The 26,065-nt window shown below is 42.1% G+C and overlaps 1 protein-coding gene across 4 annotated transcripts in view; it reads left to right on the top strand.

The window, feature by feature from the left end:
• The window catches only part of CTNNA1 (catenin alpha 1), a 152,898-nt gene that overhangs the window by 23,304 nt on the left and 103,529 nt on the right, over positions 1-26,065 (top strand). For all 4 annotated transcript variants that reach the window (XM_075900135.1, XM_075900137.1, XM_075900136.1 and 1 more), the window contains 5 exons: positions 1,809-2,004; positions 11,904-12,070; positions 12,980-13,099; positions 21,656-21,922; positions 25,329-25,532. In XM_075900135.1, coding sequence (XP_075756250.1) covers positions 1,809-2,004; positions 11,904-12,070; positions 12,980-13,099; positions 21,656-21,922; positions 25,329-25,532 — 954 coding nt within the window. The remainder of the gene's footprint in view (positions 1-1,808; positions 2,005-11,903; positions 12,071-12,979; positions 13,100-21,655; positions 21,923-25,328; positions 25,533-26,065) is intronic.

Below are 26,065 nucleotides of genomic sequence, written 5' to 3'. Positions count from 1 at the left end.
TTTGAGCATAAAGGTTGTTGACTGGACCACAAGGCAAACAAATTAATTTCTTTGAAAATACTAGTAGTCTTTTTTTTTTTTTTTTATTATACATCCTATAGCCAAAATTTCTTGGGAGGAGTAAAAAAGCGGTAATAAACAATGGAAGAAACTCTCATTTAGGAAAATATCTTGATTGATCTTAGTTCTCATTGGACACAAAACTCTGACAATTGCATGCTTGTTTGTCAAATGTAAATGCCAAGGCTTATTGGTTAATTGTGTACTCAACTACATGTTGACATTCCTATTGTCCACCTGCTGCAGCTATTCCTTATCTCCCCTGATTGCTCCTTCTGGTCTCCTTGTCTAGCCTGTCCTAGTAATCTTCCTCCCAGAACACACTTGTTCATTTTGGGTCTTGCATCCCCAGTCTTGCTGTTGTGCATTCTCTTCCTCCGTACTCAGTGGGTGTCAGCAATGGAGACTTGGAAATCATAAGAGAGGCAGCTTCCTTTTCTGGTATCTGCAGCACACATGATCTAATTGCACACATTTTATGATGCAGAAAGTCCTCCTCTGCTGCCCTGGGCTAGAATATGCTTAGTGGCAGCAGACTCTTGAGAATTTAGCTGCCAAATCTGCCTGCTTTTCATGCTTGGTAGAGGCCTGCCTGAAGGTTTATAAATTGGCCAGATTTGGTTAATGTTTTCCTATAGAGTATGGCAAAAGGCATGTACCTGGCACACATTCAACTCCTGCTGAACTTGAGATTTCCACTTCACAACGTGGGCACTAGAATTTCTATGTGAAAAAGCTGCCTTAAAAAAAAAAAAAAAAAAAAAAAAAAGTGGGAGAAGTAACCTTTCCCCCTAATTGTATTCTCTGAGAATTTTTTTTGCTAGAGCTTTCCAAAGAATTTCACCCTGAGGCAGATACTCTCATAGAAAAATTTATCCCAAATTATTAACTTGGGATGTCAGTCAATCTTAAACTTAAAGGTAGAATTACCAGCTGCACCTAGAACCGTGATTTTAAATTAGAATTTACTGGCAGGTTGCAGCCATCTAATTTGGCTGCAAAATTACATTGCTTGTAAAGTCCTCATCCCTGGCTTGGACTGAAGGAAGGCTGTGCTGCCAGTTTTCTGTGGATGTGCCACTTCAATCCTGTTAATCTTTTAAAATGTTTTAAAGTCTTTTTAAAAAACTGTCCTGAGCTAATTGTTTCAAACTTGGATTCGTATGTGAAACCATATCCAAAACATCCCTGGCCTCTTGCTGAAACTACTGCTTAATTACGTACAGAAACAGATGCATATAACGTCTAATCAACTTTTTTTGTACACTGCTTAAACTAAAGATGTAAAACCCTGGTTAATCAGTTAAATCTTAGATTTAACCAATTAAATGGGATCCTCTTCCCGTGCGCGTCCTGCCCCCACACGTGTGCGGGGCTGCCGCTACTGACTTCTTCCCCCGCCTCCCCCAAATCCCTCATGTACGTGGGGCTGGATCGAGGGTAACTCATTACCTGTTCACATCCCTAGCTTATCCCCCACACACATATACCTCACTAAGCATTTTAGCTGAAGTTTATCATACTTGTCTAATTAGAATATCGCTCTGCTTCTTGATGAAAGAACCTTGAAAACTGCTAAAAATGAATTTGCTGGCAACTAAGTACAGTCTATTTGAAGTCGGCATAGGTATGCCAAATATGCTGTTGATTCAGAAATTCAAGGTATTTAGTTGATGCTAAACATGTATCTGTTTCATATAATGTTATAGATCTCTATAAATTCATTTGTGGTTTGTTTGGTTTTCTAGGTTACAACCCTGGTTAATACTAGTAACAAGGGTCCTTCCAACAAAAAAAGAGGACGTTCTAAGAAGGCGCATGTTCTAGCTGCATCAGTTGAACAAGCAACGGAGAATTTCTTGGAGAAGGGGGACAGAATTGCAAAAGAGAGTCAGTTTCTTAAAGAGGAACTGGTGGCAGCTGTGGAAGATGTTCGCAAGCAAGGTGGGTGGTGTATTTTTGTGATAACTGAAATTTGAGTTTCTCTCAAGTCTCTTAGCTATTATTTCTAATGCCTATATTTTTACCTGTGTGCATTTAACTGCCAAATTGTGCTTATATTTCTGAAATACAGCTTGTAGTAGTTTATATAGCACAGATATCACAAGTAAATATTTTACTTTACAGAGCAGTGAAATGCATTACATTTTTAATGGCATTTTCAATTTAATTTTGACCCCAAAATAAACTCTTTAAAAGCTGTTTCTATAAAAGCTTAGTTTTATAAAAACTAGAATTATTTAAACATGAAGAAGACTTAAAATCAAACATTGCCATGCTAAAAATATGAAAGTGAAACAGTGTCCAAGCTGAAAGACTCAAGTAAACAGTGCATCAGTAGCGACTAGCTGCATTTTGAAAATTCTTAGTGAATACATCTTGGTTCACCATGTGAGACTTAAAACGTCCCTCTTAGTTGTCTTGTCTTCTCCAAGAAAGTGTTAATAGCTTCTGAAACAAGAAACTACGGAACTTGTGTTAATAAATTGGCTACTTACAATTTACGCTTCTTGCTCATGAGTCTTCATTTCACAGTTCAACAGTGTCCAGTCAACTGATACTAATGGCTGCTGTTACAATTTTTTTATCATTTGTTTGTGGCTGAAGTTGACTAATAACGGAAGTATACATTGAAAATGGCTTGAAGTTTTGGATCAAACAGTGGGACAGTCACTTGCCACAATCTGCATAAGATGCTCATGTGCAGAAATCTTCGTCTTAAGATAGTTTTCAGTCTTTCCCTACTTGCTTTTCCTTTGCTAGAGAGGAAGACTTGAATTGCAACTGTGACTCCCCTCACCCCCAAAATTGGGTGGTTCTTAGTGCTGCTTCTGAGCCCTTTTAATCAGTTAACAGGTTAACATTTTACAGCCCTCTCTGATAGCTGATCTTTCCACCATGTATTCTAGTGGGCAGTGGTAATAAAGGCTGTCACACTACTTTAATACAACTTCCTTGAGTTAACTTCCCAAAACATTCAACTCTTATAGCTGAAATTTTATGCACTGGAGTCTGGTGGTGGCTCTTTGGGAACAAAATTCCTTCAGCTGTGAGTTCTATAAGAGTGAAAACTACAAGTTTGTCCACTTGTCATTTCCTCCAGCACCATCAACATCTTAAATTAAACCTGATTGATAAATATCTTTAATTGTATTATGGTCATCCTCAGATTAAAAAAATACTTTAAAAGGTTATCCAACAAATCTTTCCTAATTTGCTTCTGAGTGCTTATTAGGCATCTAATTCTCTTGGCCCAGCCTAATGAAGTTTTGTGCTCCTTTATTCCTTGTGATGTTGCATTGTATGGCATGACCACAGGTCTGGGTGATTGGGACTGTTTGGATGAAGGAGATTCCATATTTATCACACAATATGCATAGACTGGATTAACGGAGCAACAGCCCTTCAGAAATCTTTTTCAGGCAAATAACAGTAAATCACACGCTTTTCCCCCAAAAAATCCAAATTGTGTAGCCGTAGGCTTGTGGAGCGATTGAATGACTTGAAGTGAGTGTAAATAATGCACCAGTTGAAAGTTTAACATGGCATCCTTTCTGTAATAGGGTGTGAGTAACTTTGCACCCCTGCCCCTCAAAATGTGATCTGAGTTACATATGGTAGTGCCCTAACACTTGGGTTGGTCCAGTGTTAATCTTGCATTTTTTTGCTTCACATTGGGACATTCTTGATCTCTGAACAGATGCTGATTTTTCTAAGTATCTAAAAGGGTGTCACAAGGAGGGAAGAGAAAAATTATTCTCCTTGGCCTTTGAGGATAGGACAAAAAGCAGTGGGCTTAACCTGCAGCAAGGAAGGTTTAGGTTGGACATTAGGAAAAAATTCCTTCCTGTCAAGGTGGTTAAACACGGGAATAAATTGCCTAGGGGGGGTTGTTCAATCTCCATCACTGGAGAAATTTAAGAGCAGGTTAGACAGACATCTATCACAGATGGTCTAGATGGTACTGGGTCCTGCTGTGAAGGCAGGGGACTGGACTCGATGACCTCTCGAGTCTCTTCCCATTCTAGTGTTTGATTTCTTAGCTTGCATTTGTATTTCTAAGCATAAATAGCTGAGTTCTCTACAGAGGTATGATACGCAAAAGTCTGCCCAAAAGTCTGTGCTATTAGTTTGAAATGTTCTCTCTAAAGTACCATCTGACTTAGAGCGCCCTATAATGTTCATATTTATGAACAGCTAGCTATCTCTTGAGAATCTGGCTAATATACAGCATGAAAGTAATGTTCCTGAAGTGATACTTATGAACCTTAATTTCAAAACTAACATGACTAGCGTTTTGCTTACATCACTGCTAAATGATTGCTTTGATTTTTCGTGACAAAATGATATATCACCTGCCAGTCATGGGCAAGACTGACTTAAAATGGGTAGGTGAATATTGACATAAAATAGTTGTCTGTCTAGACTACAAGCCTCTTTCGAAAGAGATCATCTAGACAGCCACGAGTTTCAAAAAAGCAATTTTGCTTTTTTGAAAGAGAGCACCTAGCTAATCTGGATGCTCTCTTTCGAAAAAGTCCTGTTTGTGTTCAAGAATGTCTTTCTTCGAAAGAGCTTTTACCAGAAAGAACGTCTTTTTTTGAATAAGTAGGTTTATTGATTTCGAAAAAATCGCCAGGTTCTTTCAATTTAATTTCAAAAGAATGTGACGGCAGTCTAGATGCAGGTGAAGGCTTTTTTTTTTTTTTTGAAAGCCGTTTTTTTGAAAACACTATTCTAGACACACCCATAGTTAAGAATATAAGAACGGACATACTTGATGAGACCAAAGATCCATCTAGCCCAATATCCTGTTTTCCAACAGAGGCCAATGCCAGATGCTCCAGAGGGAGTGAACAAGAACAGGTAATCAAGTGATACCTCTCCTGTCATCCATTTCCAGTCCCTGACAAACAGGCTAGGGACACCATTCTTACCTATCCTGACTAATAAGTATTGATGGCCCTAACCTCCATGAATTTCTCATTCTTTTTTTGAATGCTGTTAAAGTTTTGGTCTTCAGTATCTTCTGGCAGGGAGTTCCACATGTGCTACATGGTGAAAGATTTCTTTTTTTGTTTTAAATCTGCTACCTATTTCATTTGGGGACACCTAGTTCTTATGTTATGGGAACAAGTAAATCACTTTTCCTTATTCACTTTCTCCATACCTGTCATGATCTTATAGACCTCTATCATATTCCCCTTAGTCTCTTCTTTTCTTAAGAGGGAAAACTCCCAGTCTTTTTAATTTCTCTTCATAAGGCACCTGTTCCAAACCCCTAATAATTTTTGTTGCCCCCTTTTTGAACCTTTTTCAATGCCAATATATCTCTTTTGAAATGAGGTGACCACATCTGTACACAGTATTCAAGATGTGGGTGTACCATGGATTTTTATAGAGGCAATAAGATATTCTGTCTTATTCTCTATGCCTTTTTTTAAGGATTACTATCATTGTTTCCTTTTTTGACTGCCTCTGCACACTGGATGGATGTTTTCAGAGAACTATCCACAATGTCTTCAAGATCTCTTTTGAGTAGTTATAGCTAAATTGGTCCCCTTCATTTTATATGTATAGTTGTGATGATTTTTTTCCAATGTGCATTATTTTGCATTTATCAACATTAGAATTTATCTGCCATTTTGTTACCCAATCACCTACCTAGTTTTGAGAGATTCTTTTGAAGCTCTTCACTGTCTGCTTTGTTCTTAACTATTTTGATCAGTTTAGTATCATCAGCAAATTTTGCCACCTCACTGTTTACCCCTTTCTCCAAATAATTTATGAATAGGTTAAATAGTTGTAATAGAGAACCTATGTTCACTAGTCCTGAGTGTGCTTCATTAATACAGTGGATGGATCTTTCTTCTACTTCAGAAACGCTACTGTAGCACTATGGTGTAGACACTGAGCAGCAGTGGAAGTTTTTCATTTGTATTAGTAAAAATGCCTCTCTGAGCCAGTAGTTAGGTCTCCTATCAACTTAGCGGTGTGTACTTTGCATCTTAGGTCAGTTTAATTGCACGGCACAAGGTTTTTCACACTTCTGAGTGATGTTGTTAAGATGCTGTATTGTAGACTAGCCCTTGCATGGTGATATTGAACTATAAAATAAGACAGGTTGTGCTGTCAGCATCCTGAATTGTCAAGGCTAATATGCTGCTTGTACACTTTGGCTTAGGCCTAATTTTAAAGCCTGACCTGGACCTGACCCTATCTCAGGCATGTCAAACTGTGTTCATGCTACATACTTGTAAGGAGCTGGGTTTTTGTTTGTGGAGCTATGGCCGGAGGTGCAGGGGGTCAGTGGCTGTGGGCTTAGTGGGGCACATCTCATTTGTGCCCAGAGACTCAGTGAGCCTGCAAGAGCTGATGAGCTTAGCCCCTAGAGTGGGGAAGCCACAGGGACCAGTGGCCTGTCAATTGGCCTCATAATGCCATATTGCTGAGAAGACCACACAGATTTGCCACCTCATCCAGAGCATCTGTTTGCCCAGCAGTGCAAGACCATGGTTCGGACCTCTTCGTGCAGGTCTGGAAGACGGTTGCCCGCTGTCCTGTACAAAAGAATGAAAGGGGTAAAGGAATACCAGCCACTGATTTTCTTCCAGTTGGCTCAACCTAAAAGCCACACTGGGATGCTCCTGCTTACTGCAGTGATGGTACCTCAACAGCTTCCACTCTTCTTTGAATCAGCCACAATTCCACTTGGCAGAGCTACATGATCTTTCCAACAGGGTGGATTTAAATTGTGATTTCAATCACCACAGAAATCATTGTGGTTGTTTTTTTCATCTCATCTCTCACAGATGCATCACATTTCTTCAAACAAGGGTGCAAATCTGATCACTAAAAGGTTAATTTACAGCTCAGTACAGCATTTTAGAACAGCTAGGCAGGTCTACTTTGTAACTTTTTTTAGATAGTAACAAGTATTAGGTACTTGCATCCAGTTGCCAATGCAGCAGTACATTAGGAATGATAGAATTAATTTGTGTATACAAACACCATAGAACTTATATTTTATTAAACTAAATCTTAAATGTTACATAATGTTTCACATTTGCAGTTGTAGGCATCTCCTGAAGTTCCAGGCTGACTGCTGTCCTTAAACTTGTCTAAGAGTTAATAAAATTTGAAAATAAAAACAAGTCCTCTGCACACTAAATGTACACGGTCCTTAAAAATTCAACAACTAACCCCCATCTTCCTCCCTCCCCCGTTGTCATTTTGATGCAGATCTGATTCCAAGTCATGAAAAAAAGCTAAGCCAGACTGTACTTAGAGTGCACTTCATTTTGTAGTAAGCCCCATTGAAAGCAAGTATAAGATGGGAATCATTTGGGAAAGCTGAGTTTTTTGCGGAAGTAAAATAGGGAATAGACTCATGGCGTCACCATTCTGGTCTGTGGTCATGGTCTTTCAAAATAAAAGGCATGTATTATGTAATATAAGAAAATGATACTCGGGGGCAACTAGAAACTAAGAGTATACCTGGGTGATATAGTGTCTATCTGGTTAACTAATTAGCATAGCAAACAGCTTGGGATTTGACTTGTTAAATCACTCTTGTACTGAAAGGCATAGAGAGTCTTGAAGAATGATGCTTTGCAAAGTTGACCCACGCTGTTCTTCAGACATCTACATCTTCATCCACATCATTTTCTGCTAATATGCAGTTTTCCTTATGAGGTTTTATTCTTGTAGCTAAGCTGTGCATCTTCTTGCACTGCTTACACTTGACACATTTTACTTAAGGAACAAATTTCTTCAAAACATTCCCAGATAGGGTCTGCCATGGCTTCTGGGTATAAAACAGTTTTGGTGTGGCAAACGTAGGGGAACATAAGAAGCTCTGTGTGTGCTGAATGTCTTCCCTGTTGCTTTCCAGTTCTCTATTCCTTTCTACACTGCCCCTGTCCTTTTCTATATATTCTCTCTGTCATTAGACAGTGTCTTAACTAACTCCTCTGCTGTTTGACCTAGGTCCACCACCACAGAAGCACATGACAAAAACTATTCTATCCAGCTTGTCTGTCTGGACACATTAGTCAGCTGACAAACAGAAAATAAAAGCCCAGAACTTTCAAGAAAGAAGAGCTGGTTGTTAGGCTGGATAGACTAGAACCATTAATTCACTTTTATATGGTTGTAAGTGTAGGTGTAGTATGTGTAATAAGATTTAATTGTAAGTTATTTTTAAATGAAAAATTTAGTATTTTATAGATGAATTAAAAAAATCTCATTTAAAAAAATCACTAATGTTTTTATTCATCCTATCTGCCAGTGTCCTTCCTGCTCAGTGTTGCAGGGGCCTAGGTCTTTGATCCAGCTTATGTTAAAACTTTAGTATCTTTCTGAAGCATCATAGGAGTAAAATGAATCCTGGATGAACTGCATTTTGGTTTTTATGTCAAATCCATGCTGTTCCCCTCCACTCCTTGTCAGCTTGATTATATTTGTACACAATTCTGAAAGTACCTGCATGCCAATGAATATCTGTGTATAAGTTCTTGGTAGAGAAACCTAGCACCCTGTGACCAGAAGAATGATAAGAGTAAACATGCGTCCTCTAAATTGCCATCTTGGTCCCTCTTCCTACAACTATCACTGCAATTCTAAAACGTTGTTTCTGAGCTACCTGTGTAAATTATCCTTGTTGTTCAGCAGAAACAATGACAGATAGCTATTTGTCAGTTACTTTGTATCTCTGTTCCCAGCTACTGCCTTTAAAGTGGTGCAGCATTAGTGAGTGGGTTCAGTCTGGTCCAGAGCCCTTAAATATACAGATGTACACACTTTCTGCTAGGTAAAATGATCAGTCATCTTGTTTCTATAACCTTGTGTAGTATGTAATCTGCTTAATAGATAAACCTGCCTTCAATAGTGCATATGAATCATTTAGAAAAAAAATAAAACGAAATCCTCTGATCTAAAACTTTAGATCTAGCTAATTTAATTCCAAAAACTTTAAAAATGATTTTGAAATAAAGATCTGAGCTACACCACTTCTAAAAAGAAGGTAGGTTCTTTGACAGTTCTGGCTGTTGGATATGAAGGAGCTGAAAGGGTCATGGGGTAACTTTTCTGTTAGAATCCTGGGCTCAAGGGATATGAACACTTCTGTGAGGATAATGTAGCTGGAAAAACAAGAGCCCATGTAAGCAACCCTGTATTAACTAGCTTCTGAAATGAACTGGCTCACCACACTACTCCTACTTCAGAGAATCTTATAGTTTAACTTGTTTTTGCTTTGTCTGAACTAGTGAGTTGGAATGAAGCATATGAGAATTGTAGCTCAAAGAGCAAAGGCTGTTGCATGTTCCTTTCCACATTGAGGGAGGGGACAAATTTTGAGTTTACACTGTGTAGTTCCCTATGCAGCACAAGATGGTGCAAACCCAAAATTATACTCTAGAGATGGCATGTGCTTGAGGAGCTGGAAGTAGCTTTAGCTGTAGCCTTCATATGCTGGGGCAGGTTAGCAAGCCTGCATGTAACTGCAGCTGAGTGTGTCCTGACCTTCTGGAAAGTTGGTGAAAGTGCAGGCTAGAGGGCTTTGTAGTTTGTCACAACAGTACAGTGTGCGAGGGAACCTAGGCAAATTGGTAGGGGATCAGTAGTCCCATTCCAGATAGCATCCAGAGCTGAGCACATCACAATAAAATGCTACTCCATTAGAGAAGGCACACTTGCTCAACCTCAGAAAAGCCTGCATGAACTCTGTATGGGGGCTATGGAGGATTTTTATTTTTCTGTCTTAACTAAACATCAGCTAGAGAATTCTGACTACTTTATTAAAGTTAACTGTATGTAGCTATTAAGTGAAGTTTTGTATAGAAGACAAAACTAAGCATTCATGTGTACCAAATACCTTTCCATAAATGACTTGTGTTTAATGAAGCAACATCTTTGATTCCCTAGTAGCTGTTCTCCTAATTCAAATCTAATGAAAGTAGAAGTTGTTGTAGAAACACCTTCCTGAACATGCACAATGGTATGTTCTTTCTGTGGCAGTTGCAACAATGAATATGTAGAGTGATTTATATTAGGAAAATTTATAACACCTTAAAGTGATTGTCCTGGAAATGGGCTAGCACATTTTCTGGTGGTCTCCAGTGGTCCACTGGTTGAGAATCTCTGGCCTACTCTGACGCAATTGTAGGGGCTTGAGGAATGTAGGGCAGCTGAGATCTTGAAATACTAAACAATCCATGAACCACTTTTATCCTTCATGATTTCAAAATTATTTTTGTAGTAATGTGCAGCATGGAGGGAGAAATCTAAATGATGCTACTTTGCTCCTCAATATAGACTGGCTAGACTTTTCCACACTTCTGAATGGCCATAGAATGAAACTGGATGTGGGTGTCTAATCGCCCAAGTGACTCTTGCCTCTGCATTGTAATAGTCTACAGATCTTACTGGTAGCTTAACATTTAAAAAGTACAGTAGGAATAGCACCGTACAAAGATATCTACAAGCCGGAAAAAAGCGGCAGCCATGAAAATGCAAATCCCGCGGGGGATATTTAAATCCCCCGCGGATTTGCCTATTCCCAAGTGCTACATTAGCATCCCTATTACGGAATAGGGGCCAATGTAGACACAGCCCTTGGGTTTTTTCAACTTAATACTGTAAACTGCTTTGTAGCAGACTTGGTCTAGATCATGGTTTCCCAACCTATGGGTCAGGACCCAAATATGGGTCATTATTACATTTCAAAAGAGTCGCCAAGTGTCTCCTCAGGTGGCTCTGCCCTCTTCACCCCCCCCCCCCCCCCCCCAGTTCCTTAATTGCCTTGGGTCGCCAAGTCTTCCTGAATTGTCAAAATGGGTCCCCACCTGGAAAAGATTGAGAGTCGCTGTTCTAGATAGTGGAACATTTTGGGATTTTAACTGGCCTGCAGAGATAATCTATAAGCATTTTACATTAGTACAAGCCCTTTAATAGGTAGAAATAGGGTGAGATACCCAGCTTTCAAAATAAACACTTACTACTTCTAGTTTGTGAAAACAAATTTGTAGGTTGAGCCTATACAATACTGTCTTACCTGATGCTTTTAGCCTGCTTGCTGAAACTTTGATAGGGTTTTCAAGGTTCTAGTTTGAAACAGAGGCTAAAACTGATCTTGTGTTCAAAAATATGTGAACCTTATCTTTAGTGATATTTTGTTAAAAATGCTTCCTATTCACACTGGGAAGTGTGAGTACTGCAGTTTTATAGTAATCACTGAGTACAGTAGACTTCTGATAATTCGGCACCTTTGGGACCTAGCTGGTGCCGTATTATCAGATATGCCGGTGTATCCGGAGTTCCTGGTACAGCTGCAAGGCTTAACAGCTGGCCTGGACACAATCTCCCTCCCTCTCCCCTCCCCTTTCCTCTTCGCTTCTCCTCCCTGCTGTAACCTGATTCTCCTCCTCCCTTCCCCCCCTTCGCTTCTCCTTCTCAGTGCTGTAACCCGATCTCCTCCCCTCTCCTTTCCCCTTCCCTGAAGCAAAATGCTCTTCTCCATACTGTAACATGATCCCACTCTTCTCTTCTCCCCCCCACCCCCCCCACCTTATGTGCTGTCCCGGTAGGGCTAGCACGTGTGCTGAGTGGCAGGCTTTTTAATCAGCTGAACAGGAGCGCTTGAAATTTTGATGCCGGAGTAACGGGAGTGCCGAACAATTGGATGCCGGACTATCAGAGTTTTACTGTATAAGTAATCCATTAGTGAACACTTCCTGATGCTTCGTAAGATTGAACCCATGCAAACAAATCTCTCCTCTTTCAAAATGTAATTCTGAAATTCAAGACTGAGAAAAGACTCTCTCTTGATAATGTCTGTACAGGTGACTCAATGAAGAGTGCATCAGGAGAGTTTGCAGATGACCCCTGCTCTTCTGTGAAACGAGGGAACATGGTGCGAGCAGCCCGTGCTCTCCTGTCTGCTGTCACCCGACTGCTTATCTTGGCTGACATGGCAGATGTCTACAAGCTACTTGTTCAGCTTAAAGTTGTAAGTGTTTCATCTGTCTGAGTATTTCATTTGCCATTGTTAGGCTTTTTCCGACAAGCTGTCCTCAGTTTGTCTGCTCCTTGATCTGTTGATCCCAATACAAATGTACAAACGGGGTCTGTGTTGCTATTCTGTATTTGACTGATATTTCAATTGTTCTTAACACTGTGGTGAAGAAACTGAACTCAAATTGGGGACACGATGAAGTGTATTATGATTCCCCACCTCCCACGCTTATTTTTGGAATATTCTGATTAGTAACTACAATCTCTTAATTAGCAAAACAAAATTAGTCTTCTGAGAATTGTTTGGGGGAGAATTGCACCAACCTCTTGAGGAAGGGAATAACCAGAAACTAGTCCCAAGAAAAGTAAATCATAGGTCTCACTCAAATGTTGAGGTTTGAACCACGTTTGTTTTAATAGGTGTCCTCACCCATAATATCTTATGACTTGCTAATGTTAGTGTTTCTTTATCATACAGTGCTCTCTGGAAGCTTGTTTCTTAGAGGAAAAAACCCGTAAGGAAAAAGCATCCCAAACTTAGGCTGTTGTGCGCCTTAAAACTACTGCTTACTGCAGTGTCACTGTAAGGTACGCAGGGTAGCTGCTTTCTGGGAACGGAGTGCTCTCTGGTTGACAAAATAAAACAACCCCATTGAGGGGCATTAGCTTTGTCAGCAGGAGAATTTCCTCTGCCAACAAAGTGCTGTTCACACCTGTGCTACTTGTCTTTAAAACTTGTCCCTCCCCCCACCTCTGACCAACAAAAGTTTTGCCAACGGAAGTGCAGTGTAAACCTCGCCTGATCGCCTTTCAAGTATATCTATAAATTTAAAAATGTCAATGTCTTGTGGATCCTTATGTAATTTGTACACTGTATGGCTAAAATATCTATACTCTCTTGTAGGTGGAAGAAGGTATCCTGAAATTAAAAAATGCAGGTACTGAACAAGATTTAGGAATACAGTACAAAGCACTCAAACCAGAAGTGGATAAGCTTAATATAATGGCTGCCAAGAGACAGCAGGTATAGTAACTGTTTTGTTTGGTTACCTCACCCTCACAAACAAAACCTTTCAAAAACATAAGGGGCCCCTCTGCATGGCTCCTGAGGCCCAGATGTTAAGTATTTTATGTTCTCTTGTTGGTTCAGTGCACAGCAAAACATGTTCAAAAATTGAATCTGCATTCTAGTAATAAACTGTTCAAATGTGGTGTAGTGTTTTTATAATGACTTTATAATAGACAAATGCGGAAGGGTCTGTTCATTAAAAATAAACATAACACCCTTCCCCTACATATATACAAACGTACATACATATTAGGAAGCTTGATTGTAAATATGAAGTTGGGAGGTACAAATATGGTTCCTACAGCACCTGTAGTTTGGCATCGTATTTGTGCAATCTTAATTCCTCAACTTTTTTGTACTTCTGAACAAAATACATATAAGTAAGGGGTGGCGATATGGTTCCTGAAATTTCGGAGAGCATATAGTTCTACACTATAAAATGGCGTTAATATAAGTATTTGCATTTAATTAGGGTGTTATTGTTTTGGATTGTCTTATTACATTAAGCATATAAACACTCCAGCAATCTCTCCACTATTATAGGAGGCTGCACTGAAAAAGGACTCGCTTCCTTCCCCTCCCCCCTTTTTTGTTTTGTAGTTAGTACCTGTACATCTGACTGATCTGGTGAACTCTGACTTAATTTTAAATGTGTACATTTGTTTTGCTTAATGCCTGTACTGTCGTGACTCATTCCTATAGGTAAATGTGTCAGTTATGTTGAAAAGTTAAGATGAGTGAACAGTTTTTAGTTGGAAATGGTGTGGTCTTTGTAAGTTAACTACAGGCAGTCCCCAGGTTACGTACAAGATAGCGACTGTAGGTTTCTTCTTAAGTTGAATTTGTATGTAAGTCGGAACTGGCGTCCAGTTCCACCTGCTGTTGAAACTGACCAGCGGCTGACTACAGGAAGCCCAAGGCAGAACTGCTCTGCCCCGGGCTTCCTGGAATCAGTCGCTGATCAGTTTCAACAGCGGCTGAATCTGGACGCCTGGGACAGAGCAGCTGGGGCGCTGCCGGGTAGGTCCCTGCAGCGCAGCACCTCGGCGCTGCGGGGACCAACCCGGCAGCACCCAGTTGCTCTGCCCCAGGCGTCCTGATTCAGCCGCTGCTGAAACTGACCAGCAGCGGCTGAACCAGGACGCCTGGGGCAGAGCAGCTGGAGTGCTGCCGGGTTGGTCCCCGCAGCGCCGAGGTGCTGCGCTGAGGGGACCTACCCCGCAGCGCCCCAGCTGCTCTGTCCCAGGCGTCGGCGAGAAAAGCCTGGTCTGCTGGGGGGGCGCACTAGCTGTGCCTCCCCCCCTCCCCCCAGCAGACCAGGGAGACGCGGAGCAGATTTTCTCGCCGCGGAGGACGCGGGCGGCGGGACCGCGGCGCGTCTGGGCGGTCCCGCTGCCCGTGTCCTCCACGGCGAGAAAAGCCCCGTTCGTACATAGGGATCTGACATAAGTCAGATCAACGTAACCCGGGGACTGCCTGTGTTGCATTTAGTGCTCATTCTGGTCATATGAAGTAATTTCTAGCGTATAACTGGCTTTCATTCTAGATTCCTTATACAAATAGACAATTGGATAATGTGTATTTTAAAAATGTAGTTACTGAAATGCAAGACACATACACAGTTTTCAGGCTTTATAAATCTGCAATAGAGGTGGGAGCTCGTATTGCTACACAATCTGTGGAAAGGCTTATCTTCAGCCACCTGAGAAATATTTCTCATGCCTCTCCCACCTGGTCTTACCTGGCTTCAGTATTCCATTTTTGCTTGGCGTGTTGTCTTCACCTTGCTATTGCTGTAAGATAAGACTATTAAGCTTTTTCTGTCAAGTGCTTACTGTCCTTCCGAGCATGATGTCTAGAGCTTTGGGACTCAGGGTTTAAACAAGATAAGTGGCAGAGCTGGGAATAGAAACTGTGATACTAGGCCAATCCCTGTTTGTAATTTATTTCAGTGTGTGAGTAGTGTCTAGGGATGTTAAATTATGTGTAATCAGCTAATCGAGTAGTTGATGGAATTTCCTCGACTGCTCAATTTAGTCGCTAAGGGGGGAAACTGCAGAGCCACAGCAGAGTTAGCTCCCGGCCCCAGGAGGTAACCCCACTGTGGCTCTGTCTTTTAAATGTAATAATTGCTGCCAGGCTCTTACTACATTTAAAAGGAAGAGCTGCAGCGGGAAGGAAAGAAGGAGGACTGGGGGGCGGGGGGAGGGGGGAAATAGACTAATAATGAGTGCATTCTGTATGAGGCTAACAAAGTACATTGGATATAACTGCTTATTTTTCCAGCAAATTGAAAAGCTTCCTGCCTCTCACTGTTTCATTTAAATTTATGTAGACATTAAAAAGCATCTCTCCAATGCTCTGAGTGCCTTTGCCATATATGGGGACAAATAAAAAATAATGCAGCTGCCTCCCTGAATGTTCAGAGAAGAGAACTTCCCACCCTCCTTATGTGGATGCCAGCTGCAATGCCTGGAAAACAGTTCTACAGAAACTGTTTATTGGACTGCTGATGGCAGCAACCCACTTCATTACTAAAATCCACTAGAGCTGTTGAAAAGCAGTTAATTAGGTAACTGTGTAACCACTGGAAAACTCAGCAGTTTACATGTAGCAGCGTCTTCAGTATAAAGCTTCTACTGCAGAGCCCAGGGAGTCAGCTGCATTACAGGATCTGTGGTATAAGGTTTATACCACAGAGCCTGCAGTGTGGGGCAGCAGCAGGCTCCTGCCTGCGGCTCTGCTTCCAGGGAGCTGGCTGCCACCCCACAGCAGCATGGGGCGGCAGCCTGCTCTGGGGAGTGGGACTGGGCACTGGTGTGTAACCGTTAATGGTAACTGATAAGCCCAGGGATTTTCAGTTAACTTTTTAAATTGTTGCACTTTTGCATCCCTAAAATCTACTAGTTTGTCTTGTTTACTGCTGAGTGCAGTGAGTTATTTCACTGCTTCTTTTCTTTTCAGGGAAGAGCAGTAGCATGTGATCTTACTTGCTGTCGCTCTGTCCACGGCTAATACTTTCTAATAGTAATTTTCATTCTTATTCTGCAGACCTTTATCTTAGTTTCCTGTAATCTTTTTCTAGTTTCCCTGATACGCCTTTCTTTCCAGGGGTGTGGTAGTCTGTTTGTACAGCACTTCTCTTAGATGGGGAAGGTTCTTGTCTAAGGAATCATTCATCTTTTGATAGCTTTAAGAAAAGGGGAGGAGGGATAGGAATGTTGCTGCCATGTTTCTTAGTAAATCAGATGACAGATGGATATTGTAGAACTCAATGGGAGTAGAGAAGAACTTTTTCCTTAGTAGTGTGAAGTAGGGAGAAGGCTTTATCTGTTTTTTGTACAGGTTTTGGCACTATGGTTTCTCATCATGATTGGAACTTCTGGGCTCTACTGTGCTACAAATACAGAAGATTTAGAGATCAGTTGTGCACATAGGAAGGACGACAGCAGTTCCTATTATGAGACCCTTTCACGCATAACATAACTACTAAAACCTTAACAGCTTTACTGGCATTGTGGTATCAGTGAAGAGTAGAAAAAATAACCGTCTAACCACCATAACCATCCAACAAAAGCCCTAGTGTAGGTGCAGTTATACCAACCAACAAAGTCCTGTAGCTTATTCATTCAGGAAACTAGCGTAAGCTCTACAAGCCAAAGAAGCTGTGTCTCCATTAAGGAAGTATAGTGATACCAGCAACCCCTTTGAAATGTAGGCAGGGCCTAAATATCTGAAGATTAGAGAGGGAAACAAGATTTACTCTTGACCGAATGTGGGAGGGAAGACTCAATATTACAATACCTAAGGAAGATTTTAAATGTTCAGAATGGCTTCCTAAACAGGACTGGAAACGCAGAGTGGCACTTAAACTAATAAATCATGAGCAAAATCCCGTTTGCCATATGCTGAGGGGTGTGTGGGTTCTTATGCAGTCAAATACATTCCTCCTTTATGCAGTTTTCTTCCCATTCTTCCTTCCTTTATCCTTTCATGCATAAAAGGAGAGCACCAAAGGATGATCTAGTAGTTTGGTATAGCCAGAGAATTTAGAAATAGAATCTGATCCTAATCTACTGTCCCTGACACATGTGTATGGAATCTTTTTAGATTCTTGACCCATATTTATATGTCACTTCTGTTTGTAGTGGCTTTTTGTTTAATCAACACTGTGACCCTATCCTGGATGTGGTATGCAATAGCAATGGGACTTTCATAGTCTGTGCCCAAGAGGAAAGAGTGGGGCATTACTGTCTGATTTCCCTGTCCTTTACTGGAAGGGAAATGCGCCTTTTTTCTTGTTCCATTAGGTTTTTTCGTTGACTACTCTTACTTTCCTTTAGTAAAGAATGTTTCAATTACTAGTTTCAGTGACCTTTTACCTCAATTACATGTAATGCAAAATGCACACTCATCTCTAGTGTACAGCCTCATTTTCTTGGAATGTAGTTAGCCATAAATATAGATTGTTTCAAGTAAAGCATCTTTTCACTGACATCCTCCCTCCCTCCCTCCCCTCCCCACTTTTGAGCCGTAGTGAAATTCAGCACTGGGGAAAGGTTGGAGAAGGGAAATAGTTAGCTACAGTGCTATGGTGTTTGGCTCAAAGTGGAAGCCTTTGTTCTGTAAGCTACTATTATGAAGACTTGGTACCACTGCTCCGAAAGATATTTAAGCTTATGTAGTGCAAAAATGTTTCTGGAACCAAGTGTGAGTTCTTCAGATTTTTTTTTCTTTCTTCGTAATTTCAAGATTTTTAGTGTGAGACTTACTGGCTTTGAATAAATAACCGAGACACTGAAAGTACAGAAGTCAAATTATAAATGTGAACTTATACACTGCTGTGGTGTGAAAAATGCTAGATAAATGTGTCTACATCTTGACAAAGGAAAGTATTGAAATGTAGTCTGATCTCACACTTGGTTCTTACCACTAATCTAAAATAATAAATGTTACTTCTCTTTGAAGAAATACTTATTTGAACCGAGTGAAGTTCATAAAATGTGTCACTTCAGCCGTTATCCTTTAATAATCCAAAACCAATGCCTGTAACCATTGCATCCTGCTGTTATCTGCTTTCCTAACCATTAGGGGTTAATACAACAGATGATGTCTAGGTATATTGTCAGTATCCCAGGTCAGGGCAACTGCACCTGTATTTCTTCCTCATACCCCTGCAGGGGCACCAACTCTTAGGCATCTGGCTGTCCAGCTGTCACCTGTCAACTATGGGGAGAGATGACTCTCTCCCCTCTTGACCAGAATTCTTTGAGGCTGCACAGTGCCCTCTCTCCACTGTGAATTTCGTAGCAAAATTGGAGTTCTGAAGCAGGCCTGCTTTGCTTCCTTCCCTCAGAACACAAACAATGTAACTGCTTCAGTTATCTCACAGTTCTACGAAAGCACATTTACTCTTATAATAACATTACAGAGGAAAATACAGCAGTTTTTGTTACATATTTGTTAACGTGTTTACTAGACATTACCTCCACTCCAGCAAGGGCTTAAGTAGGTGAATGAACAGCCATTCAAATCACAAATCAGTTTTCTGTGGATACATGTCCATGACTGCCTTGGTTCAGAACAGGCATATGCCTGAATCCAGGAGTTATTCCAAACCATTTTGCATCTTTTGATCTTCAGGGACTGTAAATACATGGTCAGCTAGATAAAGGCTGGTTTGGAGGTGGGTAGTTTCCAGGAAATTAATTTATGTTCTCCATAAGATCATTCGATTTGAAAACTTAGTTCTGCCCAACCCATTGTTTGAAGTCTTTTGACACTCATAATGCTTCCCAGTGTTAACAATATTGCATACTTACCTGCCTTTTTTAATACAAAGAACTTCTAAGATACTTAAACTTACAGGACAACTGGTCACCCTATTTAAGCCCTTGTTCAGGTGTTCTGATTCCCTTAAAAATGGACAATGTCCCATATTTTCTGTCCCCTTCCCTTCATTAATGCTGGCAGGTTCTGCTAGCCACCTGCCCACCCACCAGTGGTGAGTGAGGGAGTGTAACAAGGTGGCAATCAACTTGTGTCAGTGCCCCAGTTTAATTGAGCGCTCGCCTACACTGTCTCTCTAAAAGCCTTTTTGGCTACTCAGCCCGCCTGCCAAGTTATACTGTGTGCTCAGAAACCCCTTCCAGGGCACACTCCTAATAGGGGCCCATCCTGGTACCCTGTGCTGTCATCTTTACATTTGTCTCAGTTGATTTCCCCTAAGTCTCTTTTCCCCACTTACAGAGAATGGCACCTCCAGGGCTTCCCCTCCTGAAGGCAACTTCCCGAGCCAACTCTTTTTTGAGCTCTGCCCTGTACTGACTGCTGCTAAGCTTCACAGCTCCTGTTGTAGGCCTCACTGGCCCCTGATTAGCTGGTTTCTCCAGAGCCTCTCTAGCCTCTTGAAGGACTTACCTATGGCTTTCTCTGGACTCGGGGCCTTGCCTTACCTGTCACGGGGAGATGGAGCTATACAATGGGGAGGAGGTGTGCAAAGCTAGTGGTGGGACAAAGGTGCAGTGTGCAAGGCTGGCTAGTCCCCAGCTGCCTTTGTGCCAGCTCATGACCAGGAGGTGCGCGCGCCTCCCCTCGGGTAGCTGGTGAGCAAGGGCAGGTGCCATTCAGCAGTTGGTTATGTTGGATGTCCATCAGCCTTTAATGTGGTCCTCCCCCCCCCCCCCCCCGCTGTCCTCTCCCTGCTTTGCCCCTTCACTCCTCCCGTAGCCTCTCCTGCTGGGTGCATCCTGCTTCTGCTGCTAAACAGAGAACTACCCCCTGGTTGGAGCACTTAACTCACCAGACAGACTGACCAGTAGGCTCCTTCCTTCTCCCCACTGTCTGACGCAGCTAGTGTGCTGGGCAAGCCCAAGGTGCTGGCCAGAAGGATGCGAGCCCTGCATGTGCCAAAGCCCTGCGCAGAGCTGGCATTGGGAAGCTTAGCTATGGGGTGGATGGAGAGTTGATTTCCAACCTGTTTGCACCCTGAACCTGCAGGATCCACAGCAGCCCCCTGGTCAGGGGCTTAGTGCCCTCTTCACCCACTCTGTGTCCTCTCCCCAGAAAACACAGGGCTGATCTATCCCTATGGCACCTGCCCCTGCTGAGCCACCTCTCGGTTCTGTTCACTGAAGCCCATATAGTCAGGTCCCCTGGGCCCTAGTGCACAATGCAACTCTAGGGCTTTAACCCCTTCCTTTCCACACTGTAGTTGGGGGGACAGGCGGCAGATGTGGTGTCTCGGTGGCTAGCAGCAGCATGGAGGAGTCAGTTTAATAAGGAAGGGTCACCTTCCCAGGAGAGGTGTACAGTAGGGATGTAATAGTGTAACCGATCAGCTTTTGCTTAATTGACTAATGCTATATAGACTACAGCCGCTCCCTGAGTTGCGAACGGTTAAGTTACGACCATTCGCACTTACGACCACTCCATGGGAGCTTTGGTCGTAAAGGTGGTCCCTGAGTTATGAACGCAACCCGTGCTTACGAACAGCGAGGTCACATGTAACTCAGTGGAGTCCGAGTTATGAACACATTGAGCTACGGCCAAGTGTTTGGTCCGTAACTTGGAAAGCGGCTGTACATGCATTCTCCCCGCCTCCTCCTCAGCCAGTAAATTTTGTAGCAGGCTAGCCAGCAGCCAGGTTTAGTTCTGGCTCATATCAGGTCTGGGAGCTCAGACTAGCCTAGACAGCAGTGCTGGGTGGCAGCAGCCTTTGCTTCTTTATCAGAGGCAGCAGCACAAAGCGACAGGCAGCCAGTCTGTGAGGGGAGCTGGTTTTTAAACTGGCTCCCCTCACGGACCAGCTCCCGCCTGGCCCTGCGCTGCTGCCTCTGATGCAAAGGCAGCAGCGGGGAGTGGTAGGAGCTTCTTGAGAGTGAGGCTGGAACACTTTGGCTGCTGGCCCTGACCCTGGGGACTATAGAATAGTCAAGTAACCGGTAGGAATTCATGAGGTTAATCGACTATTCAATGAACCGATATTTAACATCCCTAGTGTCACTTCTCTGTGAACCCTAAAACCTTAAAAGTAAGATCAATACAAAGAATCCAGCTATGCAGCATTTCTTTGTAACAGGGGCACCGTCAACTTGATAATTTGAACGTTTGTACTGCATAGTTCTGATGGATTGCTGTTGAACTTGCTTGAATAGAAGTAATTGTACCAGGTGCCCTGTATTCAGCATAGAGAAATATGGTCAATAAGGAATGTTGCAGGAAACTGTCATATCTATCAGGAAGCATTGAAAATAATTCTTAGGTCAGTAACAAGTATCTTGTAATTAGCTTGTAATTTTAGAAAGCAGAATTCTGAGTGGTTGCATAACATCAGTCTTTATGCTGCTGCTATTCAAAAGGTAGCCACATTTTTATTAATTGTATGAGCAAGAAGTAATATTGACTAGCTGAGGTGTAGCCTGATGTTAAGCAAGGATCATACTCCTATGTCTCCTCAGGGGAAAATATGTGGACAGTTGAGTCTTTCAATATTGGTTCTTTTCCTTACAGGAACTGAAAGATGTGGGACATCGTGATCAGATGGCTGCAGCTAGAGGAATTCTGCAGAAGAACATTCCTATACTTTACACTGCTTCTCAGGCCTGTCTGCAGCACCCAGATGTAGCAGCTTACAAAGCCAACAGAGACTTGATTTACAAACAGCTGCAGCAGGCGGTCACAGGCATCTCAAATGCAGCCCAAGCCACAGCATCTGATGATGCTGCCCAACAGCAGGGTGGAGGAGGAGAGTTGGCTTATGCACTTAACAACTTCGATGTAAGTATTGAACCTCGCTGAAAATAGCGTGCCTTAAATCTGCTTGTAAATCAGTTAAAGGCGAGAGAAGCTCATGGGAATAACTTTGACAAGCATGAAATTGTATTTTGAGGGAGGATAATCTATTATAACAGTATATTGAAACTGGTGTTCTCTTAAGTGGTATGCTTGTGTGGCCACTCAAGAGAGATTCAGATGTTGCTTAGCTGCTCACAACTAGGTTTTTTTTTAAACTGGTGGTGCACACTCACACGTGCTTTGGTGCACATAAAATGTATTCTGCACTCAAATGGAGAAGACTAAAGGAAACATGGGGACTACTGTAATTCAGTATAAAGTGATCTTTCAGATTAGTATTAAATTCTGAAACTTTTGGCCTAATTTTGTGATTTAATATCAAAGGTTTGATATTAAAAGACAATTTGTTTGGAAATATACACAAGCCACACTGATTCTAACTGAAGACATGTGAGTTGCCAGACTAAACTAGATTTGTTCAAACAACGAGTTAACTGCAATATATTTTTGTCGTCATTTTGAAATTTAGTATAGCTCTAATGATATTGGAGATAAATAGAAAACTACTTTTCCAAAAATCAAAGTGCCTAGGTACTATATCCTACAATGTGATATCTTGGTGCACTGGGATGAAACTTTACTGGACAACTCTTGTTCTCAACCTAAAGAAATCTAGTGAAGATTATGGTCCCATAAACTTGTCTATAAAATATCTTGCTTTATTCCATATGCTCTACAGTATTAAAGTGTTTAAGCTTTGCTTTGCTACACAAGATTACGTGACCCACTCCCCAGGTGCTAGAAAACAAGTTTGAAAACCCCTAGATCAGAGGGCGAAGCTTTAGGTTCTGAAATTGTCTCAACCAGTTGTATTTAGGAACTGGAGGTTACACCTTCCATTTACGGTTGCCAGGTGTCCGGTTTTCACCCAGACGGTCTGGTATTTGCAGGCTCTGTCCAGTTTAAAAAAAAAAAAGGAAATACCGGATATGTGCAATGTCCGGTATTTCCTGTTTCCCTGGGACAGAAGCCTGGTGGCAGCAATTTTTCCCCTGCTGTGTCTGGTGGGGGAGTGAGGAGCACGGCAGAGTCGGGAAGGGGGGGACAGGAAGGGGCAGTTGTTGGGCGCCACTCTGGAGGGGTGTTGGGCTGGGGTGGGAGCGGAGCGTACACTGCTCTGGCCTACGCGACTAGCAGAGACCAGGAGCTGGCCATATGATGCCTCCCCCTCTCTACAATGTGAGCTGAGGCGGCCGGGCCGGGCGACAAGAACAGCCACTTTAAAAATCAGATTGTTCCTCCTGCCTGGCTCTGCGGTGGGGGGTGGGGTGGGGGAAGATTTGATTGGAGTGGGGGCTCCCGACGCTGGGGATGCTTACCTCAGGGGGGAGAGTAGTGCATTGGGATGGGGGACACTGCGGGGGGGCCTGGGTCTGAGGCAGGGGTGAGTGCATTGGGATGGGGAGACTTTGGGGCCTGGCTCGGGGAAGGAGTGAGTATGTGGTCCCAACTGGAGTGAGTGGTGCAACTTTTGCTTCACAGCTTTGGTCTCTTCTCTTCTCCTCCACCCCCCCCTTCTTTTTTTTCCTCGACAGAATTTTTCCCCGGTGCTTGTGTGTGTGGTTTGTGTTGTGTTATGTGGTTTGTTTTTTTGTTGTGGGTGGTTGGTTGGGTTTTTTTAATGTGGTGACGGGGTGTTCGGTATTTTTTGTGAAACCATCTGGCAACCCTACTTCTATTTCGTATTCATATCCATGTGTAAAGTTATGGTAACTCATTCAGAAGGTCTCTATTACTCGATGGAAGTTACCACAAATAAGTGCCAGAACAAACTTCGTACTGAACAATCACATACTTCATTGCATGCTTATTACAGGGATTATTAGCTTTAAAACTATAACTGATGCAGCCTTAGTCTTGGAGCTAGCTTTCTGTAGGGACTATGACCTCGGAATAATAAAGAAGCTGTTAGTAATGTGCTTTGGAAAACATTTAGTTACAGCTGTTTTTGATGCAGCTCATGCTGCCCAATGTTCAGGTAGTCTGCCTCACTTTGGCTTCCCTTTTTGTCCCTACCTCATTTATCTACTTTCCTTTCAGGAGACTTGTTCTCTTGCCCCCTTCCCCCCCACAAAAAAAGTAAAACAAAATAATCTAACAAATGCCTATGTAAATATTAGGGATGTTAAAAATTGTTTAATATGGTAACCTTGTAACTGCTACAGTCTTGGTGGTTACACTCCCTGCAGGCTCCGCAGTATAAAGCCTCCTCCCTGGGAGCAGAGCCGGCAGCCTTTGCCCGTCAGGCTCCAGGGAGGAGGCTTTTCTGCCCTGCCTGCCTTGGTGTCTCGGCGGGATGGGCTGGATCAAAAGGCTCACTTCTGCACTAGAAAAGCCTCCGGTGCCACATCAACAGCTTGTGGTAATAGTTCAGATTGGAACTGTGTGTGTGTTGCTCTAAAAAGACCCTACATATACCAGAATTCCTAAAAGTAGCTATGGTATCATGAAAAAGTGGCTGCTACGTGAAGTGAGTGTTTGTAGAGCGTAGTCCATGTTATGAACTGATTGTCAATGTTCATTCAGAAGCTTCAGTGTTCTTTCTAAAACGCCAGAATACTTAAAATGGCAAAATCATTTTTTTCCATAAAAGGTTCTGAATTTTGTTTGAATAAGTCATATTAAAATGCTCCCAGGGTGATGAATGAAACGCCCAGTTTCAGCCTGAAGTGAGTAACATCCCCCCTCAAAGTTTAAAAAGTAAATCAGCTCATGCAGCTTTAACTCTCGCGGTATGTGCTGCAGTAAGACTAACATATGCCAGGGATTTGCCTGAAGATGACTTCTGTGATGTTTAAATCTTACTGTGAATAATTCACAAAGTTTTGAGTTTGCTGTAGTGTGCTCCCCCATTTATGCAGTCCATTTCTCTGCGCGCCCCCCCCCCCCCCCCCCCCCCAATGCAGAAGATCGCTATAGTTAATCTACATTAGGGAGACTTCCAAAATCATCTTGTTCATGATGCGGGTAATTGCGTTTGACAGCTGAAATAATTAAGTTTTATACAGACTGAAATGTAGTTACCTAGTGTTCAGAAGCATGAGTCTGATTTATCCTGGCATCTTTGAATCTGTAATTCCTGCAATGTGCTAACTTGTGGATACATTTTGTTTAGCAGTCACTTCTTACAGTAACTTAATCCGTTGGGGAAGCTTCTAAAAGTGTACTAGACTACCTAGGAACACTAGTCTCCTCTACCATGTGTGTAGTCTTTTGGGGCGGACGGAAAATGGATTTGTTGCAACTATTCCAAGACTTTCTTGTTTTGATTGGAAAAAAGGTAACAAGTGATGTCAGTTACTGATGACTGCAAACTTTCCTTTTCTAGAAACAAATTATTGTGGATCCTTTGAGCTTCAGTGAAGAACGTTTTAGGCCTTCCCTGGAAGAGCGCCTGGAGAGCATCATTAGTGGAGCAGCCCTAATGGCTGATTCATCCTGCACACGTGATGACCGACGGGAACGCATAGTTGCAGAGTGTAATGCAGTGCGACAAGCCTTGCAGGATCTACTTTCAGAGTACATGGGGAATGTGAGTATTTTAGACATCCTAATTTTAAGGCGGTTGTTGTAACTTCTACGTGAGGACTTCAGAACTAGCAATGAAACTGTAGCTTTTGATCTTAAAAGTTCTGCTCTCCTATCACATTCTAATTCTTTCTGGCACAAATTTAACATTTTAAATGTAAAGACAATTTCTAGAATTAGGATATTATGTTTATATGCAGTTTGTTGAAAGGGAAAAGTAAAGAGACCAAGCTGTTTCCATTTTCAATATTACAATTTTCTTCATGTAAATAAATGCTATTTAACAGTTTGGAGATGATGGCAGAAAGGTGTCTTTCAATGAATGGTGTACACATCAATATCTGCATTACAGGATTCAGTTACTTTCACTCAACTTGGTCAAAGGTGGTACTTTAATTTTAACTTCACACAGTGAGAATTGCAGTATTTTTCTGGTGCACAAAAAAGCTGTTGCTAGCACTGAATTCTGAGCAGTTTGACCTCAAGGAGCTGAAGTTGACGCTGTCTAAAATGGTTAAAGTATCTACTTTTTCTTTC

This window comes from Pelodiscus sinensis, chromosome 17, assembly GCF_049634645.1.
Source record: "Pelodiscus sinensis isolate JC-2024 chromosome 17, ASM4963464v1, whole genome shotgun sequence".
In the NCBI taxonomy this organism is placed as follows: Eukaryota; Metazoa; Chordata; order Testudines; family Trionychidae; genus Pelodiscus; species Pelodiscus sinensis.
The sequence above is the reverse complement of the archived record's forward strand: the minus strand, read 5'-3'. Positions and strand labels throughout refer to the sequence as shown.